Raw genomic sequence first — 18,468 nt, forward strand, 5'->3', positions numbered from 1 at the left:
CACATAGGGACATTGATAAGTCTGTTGAACATATCCTCCCTGGAAATGCGTTTTAAATCCAAAGTTGTTGGCTTAGAGTATCAGGGTAGGACATCTGAGTGTCTCCAATCACTCAAGTCTTGTGGATGGTGAATTTATCATCTGAGTTCTGAACCCACAGTGGTGAGGGTCCTGAAACCAAGCTGTACCCTGTTCAGCTGATGATAATCCTGGAGAAGCCATCTCCGTGGTCCATGTAAGCACGTGATGTCCGGCATAGGGAACACCTGGCTGCTTACATCTCTTGGTCTCTATAGAGTAGTGGGAGAACTGAAATCCACTGAGGAGGCCTCTTAAGCATAGACCAATCGCCTAGCATTGACACTGGGTTCCAGGCTTGTTCTCCTGTTTAGGCCTCACTGAGGTCTATGAACACTCTATGCATTCTCCCCATGCAGGTTCACTTGTGTTCTTCTACCTACAGATGCTGGGAGAGAAACATCATCCCCTGGCACTGAACTAAGGGAGAAGCAGGCCAAGAAGGAAAAGGAGAGGCTGATTAAAGAGCTGCAGCTCATTACCGAGGAGAGAAATGACCTGAGAGATCGCCTGAGGTTTCTGACAGAGAGATCCATGAAGAACAGGTATGAATCGCTCCAAATGCTCATGTTTCATTCCTGGGTCTGCAAGGTCACCTTCTTAACCTATTAAGGTTTTGGGTTCTAGAAAGCTGTGCCTCCCTAACCACCCTGTGCTAAACCTCAGCTCCCATATAGAGGAGATTCAGAACCTGACCCTTCCTGAGGAGTGAGATTGAAAATGGACTCATCTGCTTCCATTTATTTAAAACATAACTTGTAGTCTGAATGAAGAATTCAGGGATAAAGTCAGGGAGAGTGAGTTCCCAGTGTGCATTTGCAAAGCCCTTGACAGCTGGTGGCTTTGCAAGATTGTAATTGCAGTGAGTTTATGGTGAGTCTCTGTACTTGCTAGGCAGGGGACTGAGTGCTGGAAGATCCAGGCAGCAGCCTGGGGTAATATAGGACCCACCCTGCGTTCATATATTCCTAAATGCCGATGTTCATTGTATTCTATCATTTGGGGCCAGGCCACACTTCAGGCCAAATCCATATTATGAAGACCTGGAGAGAATGGAGGAGGCGGTCATGTCAATTCTGCACAACTTAGAGATGGAGAACACTGAGGTCCATGAGAACAACCATAAGCTGAAGAAGGAGATTACCTTCTCTAGGTAAGTCCTGGTCAGAAAGGCTATCACCTGTGGAATTGCCATTTCTGACTTTCTTTGTTCTGGATTGGACGGTCTTCAGCTCTGGTTCTATCTCTTGTGCTGTTTACACATCAGTGTTCCAGGGTCATTAGGACTCAGTTTTCAGTTCCATAAAAGACTGTTCCTCATCCCAGGATTGTCTAGGCATCTTCAGAAGGCTCTAGATAGAACAGTACTGATTGAAGTCAGCAGAAGGTTATTAGGCTGACCTGGACCTATGGTGTCACACCAGGTTTTACAAAACTCAGTGCGTGGACCACATGGTTAGCATGACCTTCTCTTGGTTCTACTGACCGTTTTTGAGGGTGTTGGCCCAGTACTAATTGATGTTGGCCCCATGCTTTGGGCTTTCATGGATTTCTTGTAGATCCATGTTCTTTCTCAGAGGTGTGGACACTAATTGGTGTCAGGCCAAGCAAACAATTTATTCTTCCCCGAATTAACTCTTTATGGTTTGTGCAGCAGCCTTATATGTATCAAGATGCATTTTATTAAGTCTTCATGGGTATGTGGGACCTGGTAGAGTTAGTGGGACTTGGGAGTAGGAATGGGAGAAAGGGACAGCATGATCTTACTATGCAGACTGTATTTCCAGAAACCTGCTCAGCCAGCTCCTGATGGAGAACACATGTAGGAAGAAGTTGGTCCCACTGAAGCAGGAGAGCAAGGAGGTACATCTTGATTGTGCACTGAACCAGAAATATTTGGTTGACTTCAACAAGAAAGATAAAGACCATCAACGGCCAGAACCAGCATTATCAGGTAGGGACGAGCAGATGTGTTAGCTTAACAATATCTGATAAAATTTGCCAATTTGATACATCTTTGCTTCTCTTACCACCTTTCTAATTTATACTCACAACCAGCCAACCACCTCATGTAATGGAATTGTTCATTGCTCTGCCTATGTACAAGTATTCTGGGAAGTTAAGCACTTTTCAGAAACTGAATTATTGTGCAAGCATATTTGTCTGCTCTTTTTGAAGCTGCAGTCTAGAAATGGTGACAGATGAATAACATATCATATTATTGCATATCCATGTGATACATTGGATCCTATGTAGAGTTTTGAACAAGTTCTTGGTTCTTTGACAAATGACACTCTGTGGTCATGCGACTTCTTGTGTAGGAAGCACCTTTCCGGGATAAGAACCAAGTGCAAATGTCAAATTAGTACTTGTCACTGGCTTCAACCTTGGTGACATATGGACATCTCCTTTCTTCCTGCAACCCAATGAGGTTCCTTCCATTGCCCTGTTCTTGGTTTGCACTGGTATAAGTCTGGGTCCCATATTGTCAGCCCACATTACTGTGAGGCTCTCTGGAGATTTTGTCCTGCCCACAGAGTTGGCAACAATGATATCACTTAAAATGTCCATGTCGACTGTTCAATAGAACTGAGGTGGTAGAAGGCAGCATTCTGACAGCTGGCTTGCATTTCCCCACCAAATCAGTGTCTGAAAATCTGCCTTCCTCTCCCAGGTCTCAGAAAGTGCAAGAGAGCTGGAATTGGACACACCCCAGTAAGAGAGCTTCCTGAAGAATAAGTTGCTTTCTCAGGAGTCCCTGATGACCAACATCCTGAATGGTAACAACATTTTTTCGATGAGTATTCATACTCTGAGTTAATTTGTCATTTCTTAGAGACTCTAAATTTATATACCACTAAGCCAGCCTGACTGATTGAGGTCTTACTTTCTTCTCAGAAAACAGCACTTGAGAGACAACTTGGGGGACCGCCTTTCATTATGTGTGCCAGAGGAGAAACAGCAATACGTCTGTGCTTCTAAATGTTCGTTAAGAATATCCTTTTAGAAATATTTTTGTTATGATTTTAATTGAAGTTTTCTTTTTGTTGTTTCATATTTATATGTTCTTGTTACTATTTTTACTTTCAAATATTTTTAAATATTTTTATTCATTTTAATCCTGTTTTGTTGTAAAAATGTATTTGTTATGAATAAAAATTGAATTCTATCTCTTGACTCTTAAGACCATCATTCTTACTCAAGGGTTCTGTCCCCTCCTGTGGACCTAGAACTGACAGCTGGAGATGGATCTCTGCATGTTCCATGGAGCCTGGGCTAATAAGTGAATTCAAAGTCACCAAGCGGTACCCAGTGTGATAGTGTCTTTTGTGTGGATAATGTGGCTGTTTCTCCGACACACACTTTGTGATGTAATCACTGACATGCTTTACCCAATTGTTAGGGTCCATGTGGTTCTTCTGAGAGACAACACATGCTCTACCCTGTGAGTCATCACCACAGCTCCTGCAGGTGGCTTTTGTTATTCCACATGAGGTGCTGTATTAGGTGGACAGGATCACCTACAATTAAATAGAGAGATCTCAGGAGATGTGTGTTCACAGGGAACTTACTGAGCTGTGCATGCTCAACGTGTTAGGTTGCCAGGCATCCCTACAGGGCTCTGGTGTCCCCACTGCTCATTGTGGGTCAGGATCATCCTCCAGCATCACTTAGTGTCCCTATTAGAGCAGAACTTTCAGCTGTTATCAATGATGACTATATGTATTATACACATCTGATAAAATACAGAATAGAAACTAGCTTCTTGTAGGCCAGATTGACATAATGAGTTTTTTGATTGTTAGCAAGAAAATTATTTTAATCTAAGCAGTTTAGGGAGGAACCTCCAGAGCATCCATAGTGAATGCAGCCTGCAGCTGTGAACACAGGTTTCTTTTGGAGAGCAGGCCTGTGCAGGCCCAGAACCTAGGTGGGACAGTTCAAGCTACCCTTTTTCCATGGCCAATCTGGGATCGTATTGAGAATGTATTTTTTCCAGGTGACAGATTTCCAATTTATGGAATTGAACTAACTTACTGAGAGTGGAGGCGACTCACAGAGTTAAAGTACAGAAGGACCAATCCAGAATGTCCACAAAAGCTTGCTGTCACCCCAGGGCTTTTAAAAGCTCAGCACCTAGAGAACTAATGTAGTCTTTGCTTATTCTCAAGCTTAGGTCTAGTCATTCATTATAAGCTGACCATGACACAAAAAGTGTCATCTGTGTCACAATAGAAACTAGTTGTCACTAGATTCACCCCACACTATCACATCACTACCGTGTTTGAGGTTCTCAGTTACTATCTAAGAACCTGGAAGTGGCCAGGGTCTTGCTACACATACTCATAATTTATGTCCACATTGTCAGCTGAGAGTCTTCATACAGCCTGCTCTGTAATTTTGTAGAAGATTAATAGTGTTCTTGTGAGCACAATGAGATTAGGAAATCGGGGGATCCCAGGAGCCTCTCTGACTTCTAGCCCCCCATGCACTGCCAGATGCAGCCAGAGGACAAGGGGCTGTCGGTTCCAGGACTCTCCACATCCCTGCTGGGGTGCCATGCCCAGCCTGGAGAGTGAGGGTCGGTCCTGCTGTCCCCAGTCCCTCATGCCCAGAGCCTATCCACTGGCTGGCTGGGCTTGGCTTTCCTGTGCCTGGCCCTCCTTTGCCCATCCCTGCCCTGCCTTGCCCTGTCCTGTTGACTCTCACTACTTAGGCCAAAGAATTTGAGATTTGGGCTCCCTGGCCCTGCACTCAGAGCCTCTGGGAAGCAAGGAGACCCAAAGGGACAGACCCCAGGCCTGGCCCTGGAGTCGTGCATCTCCCCCTACCCAGAGGTGTATTCCACAGTTCTCCACTCCAAGTTTTGTTTTCAGGAACCCCAGCAGGTGGCGCTCTTTGCTGAGCCTTACATGTGAGCCTGGGATAGTGGTGGGATGTAAAGTGCTGGAAGTCTTTCAGAAAATTCAGGCTTTTCTCAAACTCTCTGACCATCCAGTGCCCTCCCTGGTTCACCCACCCTGTGGAAGGTGGGAATCCACTTTTCGATGTCCTGTGTGACTTTCCCTGCAGACTGGGCTCTCCTGCAGGAGATGCTTTCACATGCTTCTTTAAAAGCACCTGTTCCTCAGACATAGATCAGCTGTGAAAACAGGCTTCTTCAAGTCAGTGTGCGAGCTCCCCCTCCCAGCTTAGAGCTGCAACACCATAGGATCCTCCAGCCCCAGTGCTGGGTGAGTCCCCCAAAGGACTTAGAGCAAAGTGCCCCTTCTGAGATGTGACTTAGAACAGAAGGTTCAGAAGTGACAGTCAACCCCCAAGTGCTTCTTCCAGGAGAAAGCAACCAGCTGTCCCTTTGAAACAGTGGTGGCTCCCACATGACCCAGTTCTGTGATTGGAGAAGATTTTCTGGTACTTTGTTGCCCAGTCACAGTGGGGATACATTCTTGATCCATGCTCATTCCTACAAGAAAAGGTCCTCCTCCCCACCCAGGCCTTGAGGTGAACCCAGGTACTTAAAGATCAACGGACCAGAGAGAACAGAATGCAGTCCAGGGGAGAGGAGAGGCCAGAATGATCTTAAAGCAGAGAAAAGCCCCATATTGGCCATCTAACATCTTTAGGGTTTGTGCATATTGTGTACTTCAGAACCTTAAGGTCACATTTTCTGATAACACTGTTAGGAGAAGCAGAAGTCTACTGTGGGTGGGATTGTCCCAAGCAGGGAGGGGATCTGACTCTGCAGGCCTGGCCACCCTCTGTGTTCTCCTGAAAATAACTGTTGGTCAGCTGTAAATCTGAAGTGAGAATTGTTTTTTGTCAACTCAAACGGATGACATTTCAAGTCTCACACGCTATGTGACTTTACACACAGGGGACTTGAACTTACTTCTAGAGAAGTGACTATGGGCCGTCAGAGGGAAACCATTCTTGACTTTAGCATTCTGTCTGTATAACAGTCTACAGGGACTGGCTTCCTGGACAGACATGTTCAAGCAGACTCACATTGTTATGGGGAAAACCTGAGGCAAGAAATGTCCTGGGGACAGTGATTTCAGATTGTGCCTTTAGCCAGGAATCTCTGTTGTCCTTAAGGCCTGCTAAAACATGTAACTAGTTCAGGGCATCTCTTTCTGATAACTGTTCTGGGTTCTCCTGAGAAGAAGGCCTTACTTTAAAAGTATTTCACAGAGCAATGTTTCTCAACCTGTGGGTCGAGACCCCTTCCCAGGCCCTTTTTTTCTGATACTTTGCCTATCAGATATGTTGCATATTATGACTTACAAGAACAGCAATATTAGTTACAAAGTCGCAATGAAATAATTTTATGGTGGGGGTGACCACAGCATGAAGATCTGTATTAAAGGGTTACATCATTAGGAGAGATTTGAACCACTGCCATAGAAGCTGACAGATGGGAACAGACTCCTCAGATGAGTAGAGACCCATGGCAAGTGATACTGTGTCCTACCCTAGAACCCAGAGGCAGAATCTATCCCAGGAGTCTGTGGGTCACCTTGTCTTAAATTCTCCCAGGGTCAAGAATAGCATTGATCATCTCAGCAGAGTCAGCTTGCACAGCCCACCTCAGGCCCATGGCTTCCCTGTACAGAGAAGGATGTGGGTCTGAGTGACAGCCAGTGAGACTGAGGGGACCCTGATACTCATTTGCTTTGAGCTGTGGTTTCTTCACCTGTAAAATGGACGTGTTTCTGCTGAATTGGGTTGTTGTGGAGATTAACAGAACATACAACCTGCTCAGTGTCTGCCTGGCATGGACACCTGCTGGTTAAATGGAATTTGTTCATGGTGATGCATTTAAAAGAAGAATCTCTAGCCCCATAGTGTTAGATCCCGGGTTGTGGGGAGCGGGTGTGGCGGCAATCCCAAGATGGCGGCCGGGACTGCTGCCAAGTCTTATGACTAGCACCTGACTTCCTCATACATCCAAAAGTAAGCCACGCCCATCGTGAGAGCTGCGCAGGCGCACCATGACACAAGATCAGGCCATTTGGCGTGGACCTATGAACTGAGACTATGTAGACTGCACTGATGGGGCGTGGTTACTGGTTTTTTAGTAGGGAGTGTCCTTGGGGGTAGAAGATTGCTGCTTGCATGCAGAAAGAAAGGTTCCTGAATAAACTGCTTTGAGAAGAACTCCGTGGTGTCTCTCCTATCTGCAGGATGGAGACGGAGACGACACCGGTGCCATACAGGTATTGTAAGCATTTTGTGACTCTACGACCACCTCAGATTAAACCCGAAGGCTCTTGTTTAAAATTAAAAAAAAAAATCAAGTATAAATTACTAATATGAAAAAATCATAGTCAGAATTGAGGTAATTCCTGTGAAGACATTTAGTTTTTCATTATTTTCTCCTTGAGGACTTCTCAATTGTCTTTCCAAAATGTGATGGCCACACAAATGGTTCCCAGCGGGTGTGATCTCTCTGTCCATGGGCCTTCCCAAAAGCTGCAGAGCCAATGTGTTGTTTTACAACACAAAATTCCAGACATTAAGTTTACCAATGAAGTCTCAGGAATCAGATGCTGAAGTCAAGTAAAGCTCCCAACTGTCCTTCCTAATTCACTGACCCCACAGAAAAAGAACATTCCTGTTCCCTCTGCACACTTTCTTAAAAATCCTTCAATTCAAAGACTTTCCATTGCATTAGTCATCTTCATTTCCTTTCAAGATATGCCTTGATCTCCTCTGGACCTAAGTGCACGTTTTACCTTTGCAATGAAGGTGTGTAGTAGGTGAGTCATATGGTAATAAAGTCCATGTTTGCAGTAAACAAACAACTTTTTCTTTAAATGTCTGTGCCATGGCAATGCTATACCACACACTAGTTTTTCACTAAATAATACATTCATAGAGATCACCGTGTGATCTAATATTTTGTAACATAACTTAGTAATGTTCTCTCTATTATAGAAATCAAGTTCTCTCATGTGTATTCTGGTCTTTTTTCTGTCCTGTCTGAGTACATCATCATGGGAATCCCAAGGAACATCAAACCTGGGCTTTTGAAACTGTTGCATGTGGCCAACCGGGAACCAAAACCACCCAGGAGACTACTGATACTTGACACACATCAATTCCCCTCCCTATTTTCATATAGTTTATGGGAAGAGGTCACCATTGCTGACCATGTCTCATTATCCAACGTGCTACTAAATAGAACAGTTGGGGTAAAGGAGGTCACCCACAAAGCACAAAACACCCATCTCAGATAAACATGTATGGTTTATTGAATCCAAACATCAATGAATTTCAGGACACAATTAAATGTCGAAACCTAAGGATAATAGATAGTGAAGAGAATTAAGATTTCTAGTTCATAGGTCCAGTAAACACCTTCAACAAATCATAGCAGAAAACTTCCATAAGGTAAAGAAAGAAAAGACCATAAAGGTACAACAAGCTTACAGAACATCAAATTAATTATACCAGAAAGAATTCCTCCATTCACACAATAATTAAAACACTAAATGCACAGATCAAAGAAAGAACATTAAAAGGGGTAAGGTATTGAAGAGCTAAATTTCAAAAAGTCAGTCACAAACAAATTGCTGACATGCATGAGAGAATTTGAGATAGGGTTCACCGACCCGGCTATCAGCCCCCAAGGACACTGGCCATCTGGAGCCACCCCCTCCCCTTCCTTCACTCCCTGAGGATGAGTCATCCCCCTGCTGAGTGAGATGAGTCACCCTACCCACATTGCTGAGATGCTAGATTACACGTATTCTTTGCTGATGTAACTCCGCACTAAAAGTAACTGTGTACCATTTGAATCAGCCAATCATGTGTAAAAGCGCGAAATCCCCTGGCTTTCCCTATATAAACCCCTGCCTTTAGAGGCTCGAGGTCGGCTCCGTGAGATACATGTCGGCCCGAGATCTTGTTAATAAAGCTATCTCTTGTTGTTACATCAAGATCGGCTATGCGTGTTTCCTGGGGCAAGCCATAAGGAGACTGGAGCGAGAGTCTCCCCAAATTTGGGGTTCTTTCAGTATAAACATCCAGTAACAAAAAAAATTCAGACGTATCTGAATTACACCAGACTTCTCAACAGAGACTCTAAAGGTCAGAAAATCTTGGGCAGATGTAATGCAGACCCAGGCTCCTATATCCAGCATAATCCTCAATCACCATAAATGGAGAAACCAAGATATTTCTTGTCAAAACAAATTTAATGAATATTTTTTTTTTTCCGGAGCGGAGGACCGAGCCCAGGGCCTTGAGATTGCCAGGTAAGCATTCTACCACTGAGCTCAATCCTGAACCCTACAAAACCAAATATAAACAATACTTTTCTCTAAGAAAGCACAAAAGAGGATAATAGGAGGAAAACTCCAAGACAATAAACTAAACTATACCCAAGAAAAACCAAGAAATTAATCATCTCTCAATAATTTCAAAAAAGAGAAGCACACAAACATAATTTCACCTACAACCAGAAAAAGAAGACAATGCAGCAATCATTGGCTTTAATATCTGACCAGATCCTCTTTCCCTAATCCCCAAGCTTCTAGGGGCCAAACTGCCAGCCAAAGTGTATGCAAGGATGCTCTATGGTTCAAGGTGAGGACTATTGCCCCACCAAAGGCAGATCCTAGAGGTGTGAGGTGGGGATGGATATGTGTGGCTGCAGGAGCACTGTCACATAGGCAAAGCTGAGCAGAAACGGGATGTAAGGTTTGATGAGGGGAGTGTGGAAAGTAGGACAATATTTGAAATGTAAATAAATAAAATAACTAATTAATAAAAAATAGCCAAAAATAAAATAACAAGTAAACAGGTAAATGAAAATTAAACCAAACCAACCAAACAAACAAACAAAAACTCCTGTAGTGGATTGGCCTAATGCTGCTTGTGTTTTAATGCTAATTTGTAGAACCCAAGACTGGTTAACCCCAAATAACTGACCCTGCTCCCAGTTAACTGTGATTATAAAGAAGCCAACAGCCAACAGCTGCACAGCAGAGAGATGGGGGAGGGGAGCTTTGAGGGCTTTGCTAGAGAGGATCATGAGGAGGGAAGGAGGAGGAAGAAGCTGCCAGAGAATAAAGGAAGAACATGTGTGATGAAGAGGAGAGAGGAAGAGGACAGCAGCCATGGTTAAGGGAGAGGAGAGCCTGGTCCTGAGGGCTGTCCAAGGGGAACAAAAACAGTCAAGATGCTACACAGTCAGTAAGAGCAGCTCTCAGGCGAGCAGAGATCAGCAGAGACCCCAGACCAACAAGCTACGCAAGCATAACTCTATCCAAACTCCCTCTCAATATCCCGTGTCCTCCATGGGCCTGGCCTCAGCGTGTGTCCTGCGTCAGCACATGTGTCTGTCTCAGCTGACATCACTCTGCCCATCAGCCCGAGCCCAAGGAAACAGCGAGAAACCACACAGCCCACCAGAAGGGTTTTTGCTGTGGTTCTATGAAGTCCCAACAAATGCAGCTCAACTACAGAATGCAAGGCAGACCAATGCATGTGTGTCCTTAGTGCAGAACCCTTCATCACATGTCCTTTCACATGCGTGCGTTAGCAGAACATCCTTTTACCTGCATCTGCCTCAGTGAAACATTCCTTCACACATCTGCCTTAGCCTTTCACCTGTGTCCACTTCAGGGAACCACTCCTTCAGGTGTAGAATTTCTCTAGAATAGCAAACCGCATACAGAACATTCAGAACAAAACAAGGTGTGTGGTCAGCATGTCCTTGAGCCAAGTCCCTTCTCCTCGTCAGTGATAGCAGGCTTGTTACAGCAACAATATGAAATGGCTGGCAGGCATGGAACAAAATGGCAAAGGTATTCTGGGGGATGTCACACAGTACCAGCCAGCAGCTCAACTGAATTTTTAAGTTTTGATGTTACAAGTGAATATACTTGACCTTCAAACGCTGAGAGAGCCCATTATAATATGAACTATATAAACTAGGCCAAGACCACCTCTAGGGCAGAGGCCCTCAGCCTGGGGGTCGTGACCCACACAGGGTCTCCTATCAGATAGTTTACACTACAATAAAGATTCATTACAGTAGCAAATTTACAGTTGAGAAGTAGCGACAAAATAATTTGTAGTTGGGGTCACCACAGCTTGAGGAACTGTTCTAAAGGGTTGAGGCCATAGGAAGGTTGAGAAACACTGCTCTAGGAAATTATGTTTTCTTTCTCTTTCATATTTTTCAGACAGAATCTCAAACTGTAGCTGAGATTGGCTTGGCTTGGAACACGTGTGTAGTTCATGCTGGCATCAGACTTATGGCAATTCTCCTGCTTCAGCCTCCTACTCAGGAGCCTACCAGGGTGAGATCACAACCACGGGTAATGGGATTGCTGTTCTTGGTTGTCAACTTGAGTGTACCTGGAATTAACTAATGCCAAATGGCTTGATGCCCTGTGAGGGGGATTGATCTCTCTCTCTCTCTCTCTCTCTCTCTCTCTCTCTCTCTCTCTCCCCCTCTCTCTCTCTCTCCTTCCTTCTTTCTGTTTTCCTCTCTTCAACCCCCTCCTCTTGGTCCTCCTCCTCTTCTTTGGTTTTTTTGAGACAGGGTTTCCCTGTGTAGCTCTGGCTGTCCTGGAATTCATACTGTAGACCAGGCTGGCCTTGAACTCAGAGATCCACCTGACTCTACCTCCTGGATGCTGAGGCTAAAGGCATAAGCACCATTGGATTTTTTTTCTTAATTAAATTTTCTGAAGCAAGAAGACCTACTTGTAATCCAAATCTTGGAGATCAGAAGATAAATCTTGGGGCTGGGGATTTAGCTCAGTGGTAGAGGGCTTACGTAGGAAGCCCAAGGCCCTGGGTTCGGTCCCCAGCTCCAAAAAAAAGAAAAGAAAAAAAAAAAAGAAGATAAATCTTTAATTCAGATCTTTTGAGATGGAAAGGCCCACCTCTTATCTGGACCACACCTTCTTTTTTCTTTTTATTTTTTTCATCTTTATTAACTTGAGTATTTCTTATTTACATTTCGATTGTTATTCCCCTTCCCGATTTCCAGGCCAACATCCCTCAACCCTTTCCCCTCCCCTTCTATTTGGGTGATCCCCTCCCCATCCTTCCCCGATAACCGCCCTCCCCCCAACAATCATGATCACTGGGGGTTCAGTCTTGGCAGGACCAAGGGTTTCCCTTTCCGCTGGTGTTCTTACTAGGCTATTCATTGCTACGTATGCAGTTGGAGTCCACCGTCAGTCCATGTATACTCTTTGGGTAGTGGCTTAGTCCCTGGAAGCTCTGGTTGGTTGGAATTCTTGTTCATATGGGGTCTCAACCCCCTTCAAGCTCTTCCAGTCCTTTCTCTGATTACATCAACGGGGGCCCAGTTCTCAGTTCAGTGGTTTAATGATGGCATTTGGCTACGTATTTGCTGTATTCTGGCTGTGTCTCTCAGGAGAGATCTACATCCAGTTCCTGTCGGCTTGCACTTCTTTGCTTCATCCATCTTACCTAATATCTGTATAGGTATGGGCCACATGTGGGGCAGGCTGTGAATGGATGTTCCTTCTGCCTCTGTTCTAAACTTTGCCTCCCTATTCCCTGCCAAGGGTATTCTTGTTCCCCTTTTAAAGAAGGAGTGAAGCATCTGCATTTTGGTCATCCTTCTTGATTTTCATGTGTTCTGTGCATCTAGGGTAATTCGAGCATTTGGGCTAATATCCACTTATCAATGAGTGCATACCATGTGAGTTTTTCTGTGATTGGGTTACCTCACACAGGATGATATTTTCCAGTTCCATCCATTTGCCTATGAATTTCATAAAGTCATTGTTTTTGATAGCTGATTAATATACATTGTGTAGACGTACCACATTTTCTGTATCCATTCCTCTCTTTAAGGGCATCTGGGTTCTTTCCAGCTTCTGGCTATTATAAATAAGGCTGCTATGAACATAGTGGAGCATGTGTCTTTGTTATATGTTGGGGCATCTTTTGGTTATATGCCCAAGAGAGGTATAGCTGGATCCTCAGGTAGTTCAATATCCAATTTTCTGAGGAATCTCCAGACTGATTTCCAGAATGGTTGTACCAGTCTGCAATCCCACCAACAATGGAGGAGTGTTCCTCTTTCTCTACATCCTCTCCAACATTTGCTGTCACCTGAGTTTTTGATCTTAGCCATTCTGACTGGTGTAAGGTGAAATCTAAGGGTTGTTTTGATTTGCATTTCCCTTGTGACTAAAGATGTTGAGCATTTCTTTTGGTGTTTCTCAGCCATTCGGCATTCCTCAGCTGTGAATTCTTTGTTTAGCTCTGAGCCACATTTTTTAAATAGGTTTATTTGTCTCCCTGCAGTCTAACTTCTTGAGTTCTTTGTATATTTTGGATATAAGCCCTCTATCTGTTGTAGGATTGGTAAAGATCTTTACCCAATCCGTTGGTTGTTGTTTGGACCACACCTTCTGCTGGCAGCTCATATCAAGGACATGGAAGAAGGAAGTTTGCTATATTAATTTGCCTACTTCTTCAGGATTCCCGCATGTACTGAAGAGCAGCTGAAATATCCAGCCTTATGGGGTCCAGGAGTTGCCCCATAAACCACACAAACTCTGACCTCACTTAGAGAGGGATGGTTTTTTGAATGCCCACCCTAAGACTGATCATCAGAGACGTAGCTGAGAATTTGTCAGGCTACGACCCTGGACATTTTTCTATGTCAGTTTATAAAGCTTAAATCTGTGAGCTCATAGGCAGGTGCTGGAAGGGCTGTCTGGTTGTCAGCCCTGACTCAAGCCATTTTAGACAACAAAGGTTCATACTGACTTTTTATCTGTTTAAAGATTTATTTATTTATATATAAGTACACTGTAGCTGTCTGCAGACACACCAGAAGAGGGCATCAGGTCTCATTACAGATGGTTGTGAGCCACCATGTGGTTGCTGGGATTTGAACTCAGGACCTCTGGAAGAGAAGTCAGTGCTCTTAACCATGGAGTCATGTCTGCAGCCCTCATATGGACCTTTAATTTTATTGGTCCTACATGAAGCTTATAATTATGAAATTTAAGATTAAGAATATTAATAAAAAATGATGCTTATGCCAATATTACTCTGGGACTGGTATGCCAACTCCATTCAGGCTGTGTAAGGTCATCTCTTTTCCTTTTTAATTTTATAATTTGTCATTTCAGGGTATGGTGAACTCTTTCAACAAATGCTTGTCCTTGTGGATGGTATTCTATACCAGTAATATGTACAATATGATATCATTGACAAAATGGTTTTTATTTTTGCTCTGATTGGTATTTTATTTCTCCTTTACAAATTCCACATAATAGAAAAAGGCTTTTTGATAACATTGTTAACTTTGCTGGAAATGATCATATAATCATTTGAAACAGCACAAATGTGCACATACAGGACTGAGGTTTCTGCAGCCTGTAAACACCTCTGTGGGTTTAACAAGGAAAAAAAGCAATTAACTGACAATTCAACTGTAACTCTTAGAAAAACACCGGTTTCCTTACCAAGCACGAGTGTCCTGTACAGGGACCTATCATCCCAGATGGCAATGAGTTCAAGCCTAGGGCAGCCAGGAGCAGCTCCCCACACCAGCTCAGAAGACCCTCCCCACCTAGCACTTCTTCCAAGTGCTCCTTAACCTCATCACAGGTGACAGCAGTCGCCCCAAGAGAGGACAGAGCAGCAGACACAGTGGTGGTGGTTCCCGAGTGTTGTGTGCGGCATTTCATATCCAGCGTCTCAGGAACGTGTCCATGCAAGCATGCGTACCATTCTTTAGACTGCTCCCCTCATTTCTTGAGTGAGGGGACCAGGCCTTCCTAATTCACTTTAGGTGCCTGGAATAACAAAGTATTTCACCAGAAGGGGTGTAAGCAGTGCTATCTGATAAGAATACGAAGAAGGAAAAAGCAGATATCTTAAAGAAAACGTGTGTTCTACTCACACTAAAATATCAGACCAATGCACAATATACTGCAAAACTGTGACACAATACGGCCAAACACAATGTTCAAATATTGAACTGTTCAAGCATGTGAAGATCATCTTCTGAAAGACAAACTGGGTTCTTATTTTGTAGCTACCTTTGTGTAACTTCAACTGCTGTCCCTCAACAAGGTCTGACACTGTCTTGGTACTTGTTAGGAAGTTAGATGAGACAATTTAAGCTCAACAGTCAACTCCCGGGATCTCCCAGCGCTCATTTTCAGCATTCGTCCGAGGACTGGGCATCATCTTCATCCCTCACTTCTCGGTATCTCCCTGAAGACTCCCCTTCTGGATTGTAGCTCTGCATTGTAATATTCAGTCTCTCAGCTAGTTTCTGTGCTGCGAGCTTTGCCCGCATCTTCTCATAATTCTGCTTCTGCTCTTTCTGCAGAGCCAGCGACTCTTCTATGGAGAGCCACTGTGCAGGCAGGGGGTGGAGCAGAAGAAGGCGAGCTGCTGTGACATCATCAAGATGCTGCCTAGCCCTGCGTCTCTGCTCTTCTGAGGAAGCAGGAGACTGAGCCCTCTGACAATGACTTGTTGAGTCACTCTGTTGTGTGGGTAACACATTGGTCTTAAACTTATGAGGAGGGGGCACTGGGTTTCTAGCTCGCATTTCTAGCACTGTCATGTAATGAGGCTTCTTAGGAGTCTCACTCTGCACTTCTGGAAAGTTCTCAGTGCTGGTGTTTTCTTCTGAGGGTTCAGTCTGGTCTGCAGTTGTGATCTTTTGCAATTTAGTGATAAACAGACTGTCGACGCTGCTGGAAACCTCTTCCGCTTGACTTGAATGCTGGGGGAGATGTTCATTAACTTAAGATGGGGGAGCCTGGGCTGTGATGCGGACAGACAATCTGGTAGTCACTGTGCAGCCAGTCTCCAAAGTCTCATCATTGCCTTTGTGAGTGAGCTGTGTAGGTCCCTGAGTTTCTGAGGTTGTTTTAGATGATTCAATGTCTACTGACGAACATTCAGGAACTAATGATGAAGTATCAAGCATCAGGTCAGAATTCTGGGCCTTGTCTATGTCGGTATCAACTCTTGTGGATGCTTTATGCCTTAGCTTACAGTCAACACTAACAGGATGAAGTAGTTCAGTTCTCCCTCTGACCTCTTCACTTTCTGAAATGGCAGCTCTCAGTTTGGCAGTGGTGTCTGAGATCTTTTTACCAGCATCAGATCCAGCCGTCTCCAGGCAGGTGTCAGCCAGTCCCTCAAGGGCACTAAGAGCATTAACCATGAAAAATAGAACAAGATCTCTGCCTCTTGCCTGCCTGACAGCCAAGCATGTGTATGCCCTGGCTATGCTCACGCTGGGACCCCTGCTAGATATTAAGATATAGATACCTGATAGTTGATTAGGACCCTGTTCGAAAAGGAAGACACCGGATATTTCCCTCTGGCATCCATATGTCATGCGTGGTTGTACATGCTGGTAGAATCTCTCTCTCTCTCTCTCTCTCTCTCTCTCTCTCTCTCTCTCTCTCACACACACACACACACACACACACACACATTCAAAGTTTTGAAGCACAGCAGAAGAATCTCTGGGACTCTAAGCCTGACCAGCCTCATCTGTGAGCCACAGCTTCTGTGTGAGAGCTCCTTTGTGTGAGAGGCATAGGGTGACTGAGGAAGGTTGCTGGTGTCCATCCCTGGCCTGCAAGTGCATGTATACAGAGACATGGACACATGCACATGCTGAGTACCCCTCATCCAATCCTGAAATCTGAAAACAGTGAATTTCAAATCCAGGCATTCTCCTAACCTACACCTTCCCTCAGGAATTGGAGATGAGGCCTTGCAAGAATCCTCAACCAGTGAGACTGGCCCAGACCTTCTGAGATCTATTCTGACCCAGGAGGAAACAGCACGTGTTATCAGGACAACACAGAAACTCAAAACTCCAGCCTGATGCAGGGACCGCCTGCTGGGTTAGGAGAAGACTCAGCATCAGGTTCCTGAATGAAAACATCACCTCCGAACACACAGGGTGGCTGTGGCTATGCCTTCAAGGCATCTTCAGCAGCAGCTTAAATGGACTAGGGATGACTAAGGGAATCTGCCTGCAGGATGATGTGAGAATCCTTTTGCTAAGGCTTGGTCGCTAGATGTTGCCACACAAACCCTTGAACTCTTCTTGGAGTACAGTCCAGGCAGTGGCTGAACACAAAACATTCTGATTATGAACTGAGTTTAACAGATAATCCGGAACCTGAAGGCCACAGGCCCAAAGGTCTGCACTGCAGGGGTGAGGCATCACTGCGGGGATGACCACACACTGCAGGGGTGAGGTGTCACTGCGGAGATGACCACACACTGCAGGGGTGAGGTGTCACTGCAGGGATGACCACACACTGCAGGGGTGAGATGTCACCGCAGGGATGACCACACAGTGCAGGGGTGAGGTGTTACTCAGGGGATGACCACACACTGCAGGGGTGAGGCGTCACTGCGGGGATGACCACACACTGCAGTGGTGAGGCGTCACCGCAGGGATGACCACACACTGCAGTGGTGAGGTGTCACTGCAGGGATGACCAGGAAGCTGACTGAGCTCCTCAGGGCTCTCCCTGTCCTGAATGTGCTTCCCTTCTAGGTGAGCACTGCAGCTTTCAGGGTGCTGGAGGCCTGTGTGGGCAGCAGTAGAAACTGCTATCCTTGTTATTCACAGCTGAAACTATCACACAGGGCATTCCAGAAGTGAACACCACTAAAGTGGAGCCTTTCACAGCATTCTGGGTAGGATGGCAGAAAGCCCCATGACAATTTCGCCTGTGATCCATACCAAATGTCTGCTGTCAGTGACTGTCTCTTAGGAGCCACCTGGATGATCCAGGGGATGGTCCTGAAGAAAAGGCTTGGCAAAATTGAGGTCTCCAAAGCCAGAGGAGCAGTGAGGAGGTGCAGGGGCCGTAGACCATGGAGACTGATATATGCTGATGTTAGATACCCAGACTCATCCCTGTGTCGAAGTCTGGATGTCACAGAGGCACCTGGCAAAGGTCCCAACAGTGTCCTTCAGGATTCAGCTGTCTCCCTACTTGCCCTCCACCTAACCCACTTCTTGTGGCTCTGGGAGTCAAGGACTTCATCACCTTTTTCGTTTTCTTGTCATATTGCAGGTACTGTAACTCGACCACTCTTCCTCCTGCAGGAGACACATCATTTGTCACAGAACAGGACTGCTGCACCAGGAAGACCCATAGCATAACCAGGACGCTACAATGAAAACATGACTGGCCCTTCATGCTGAATGACAGGAAAAGCACCCGGCCTTCTCTTTGTTGCAGACTGGATTCCTCAGCCTTCCTGTTATGAACAGGGCACTAGTACCCTTCACAGGATACTTAGTGTTTATAAGACATTTATAGAATTCATCTTGTATATAGGCCATTGGGCTAGGAGCCAGCATCAAGGCATCAAGTA

At 45.0% G+C, this 18,468-nt stretch overlaps 3 protein-coding genes and 1 pseudogene across 9 annotated transcripts in view; 2 read left to right on the forward strand and 2 right to left on the reverse strand.

Moving 5' to 3' along the window:
- The window catches only part of LOC147998880 (disks large homolog 5-like), a 115,540-nt gene extending 112,293 nt beyond the window's left edge, over positions 1-3,247 (forward strand). The window contains exons 1-5 of one of the 2 annotated variants that reach the window (XM_087595800.1): positions 339-623; positions 1,088-1,231; positions 1,866-2,032; positions 2,753-2,858; positions 2,977-3,247. In XM_087595800.1, the coding sequence (XP_087451926.1) occupies positions 613-623; positions 1,088-1,231; positions 1,866-2,032; positions 2,753-2,817 (387 nt within the window). In that variant the 5' untranslated portion in view covers positions 339-612 and the 3' untranslated portion in view covers positions 2,818-2,858; positions 2,977-3,247. Of the gene's footprint in view, positions 1-338; positions 624-1,087; positions 1,232-1,865; positions 2,033-2,752; positions 2,859-2,976 lie in introns of those variants that run through there. The other variant, XM_087595799.1, reaches the window with a different exon arrangement.
- Positions 1-18,468, reverse strand: part of LOC134483477 (disks large homolog 5-like) — a 74,223-nt gene that overhangs the window by 24,137 nt on the left and 31,618 nt on the right. The window lies entirely within an intron of this gene.
- Positions 15,249-16,078, reverse strand: LOC147998884 (DNA-directed RNA polymerase II subunit GRINL1A pseudogene; annotated as a pseudogene).
- LOC134483557 (uncharacterized) overlaps positions 15,517-18,468 on the forward strand; it is a 142,525-nt gene continuing 139,573 nt past the window's right edge. For all 6 annotated transcript variants that reach the window (XM_087595998.1, XM_087595992.1, XM_087595999.1 and 3 more), the window contains exon 1: positions 15,517-15,578. The gene's annotated coding sequence lies outside the window, so the exon portion shown is untranslated. The remainder of the gene's footprint in view (positions 15,579-18,468) is intronic.

The sequence above is a fragment of the Rattus norvegicus genome, chromosome 19 (assembly GCF_021556685.1).
Source record: "Rattus norvegicus strain SHRSP/BbbUtx chromosome 19, alternate assembly SHRSP_T2T, whole genome shotgun sequence".
In the NCBI taxonomy this organism is placed as follows: Eukaryota; Metazoa; Chordata; class Mammalia; order Rodentia; family Muridae; genus Rattus; species Rattus norvegicus.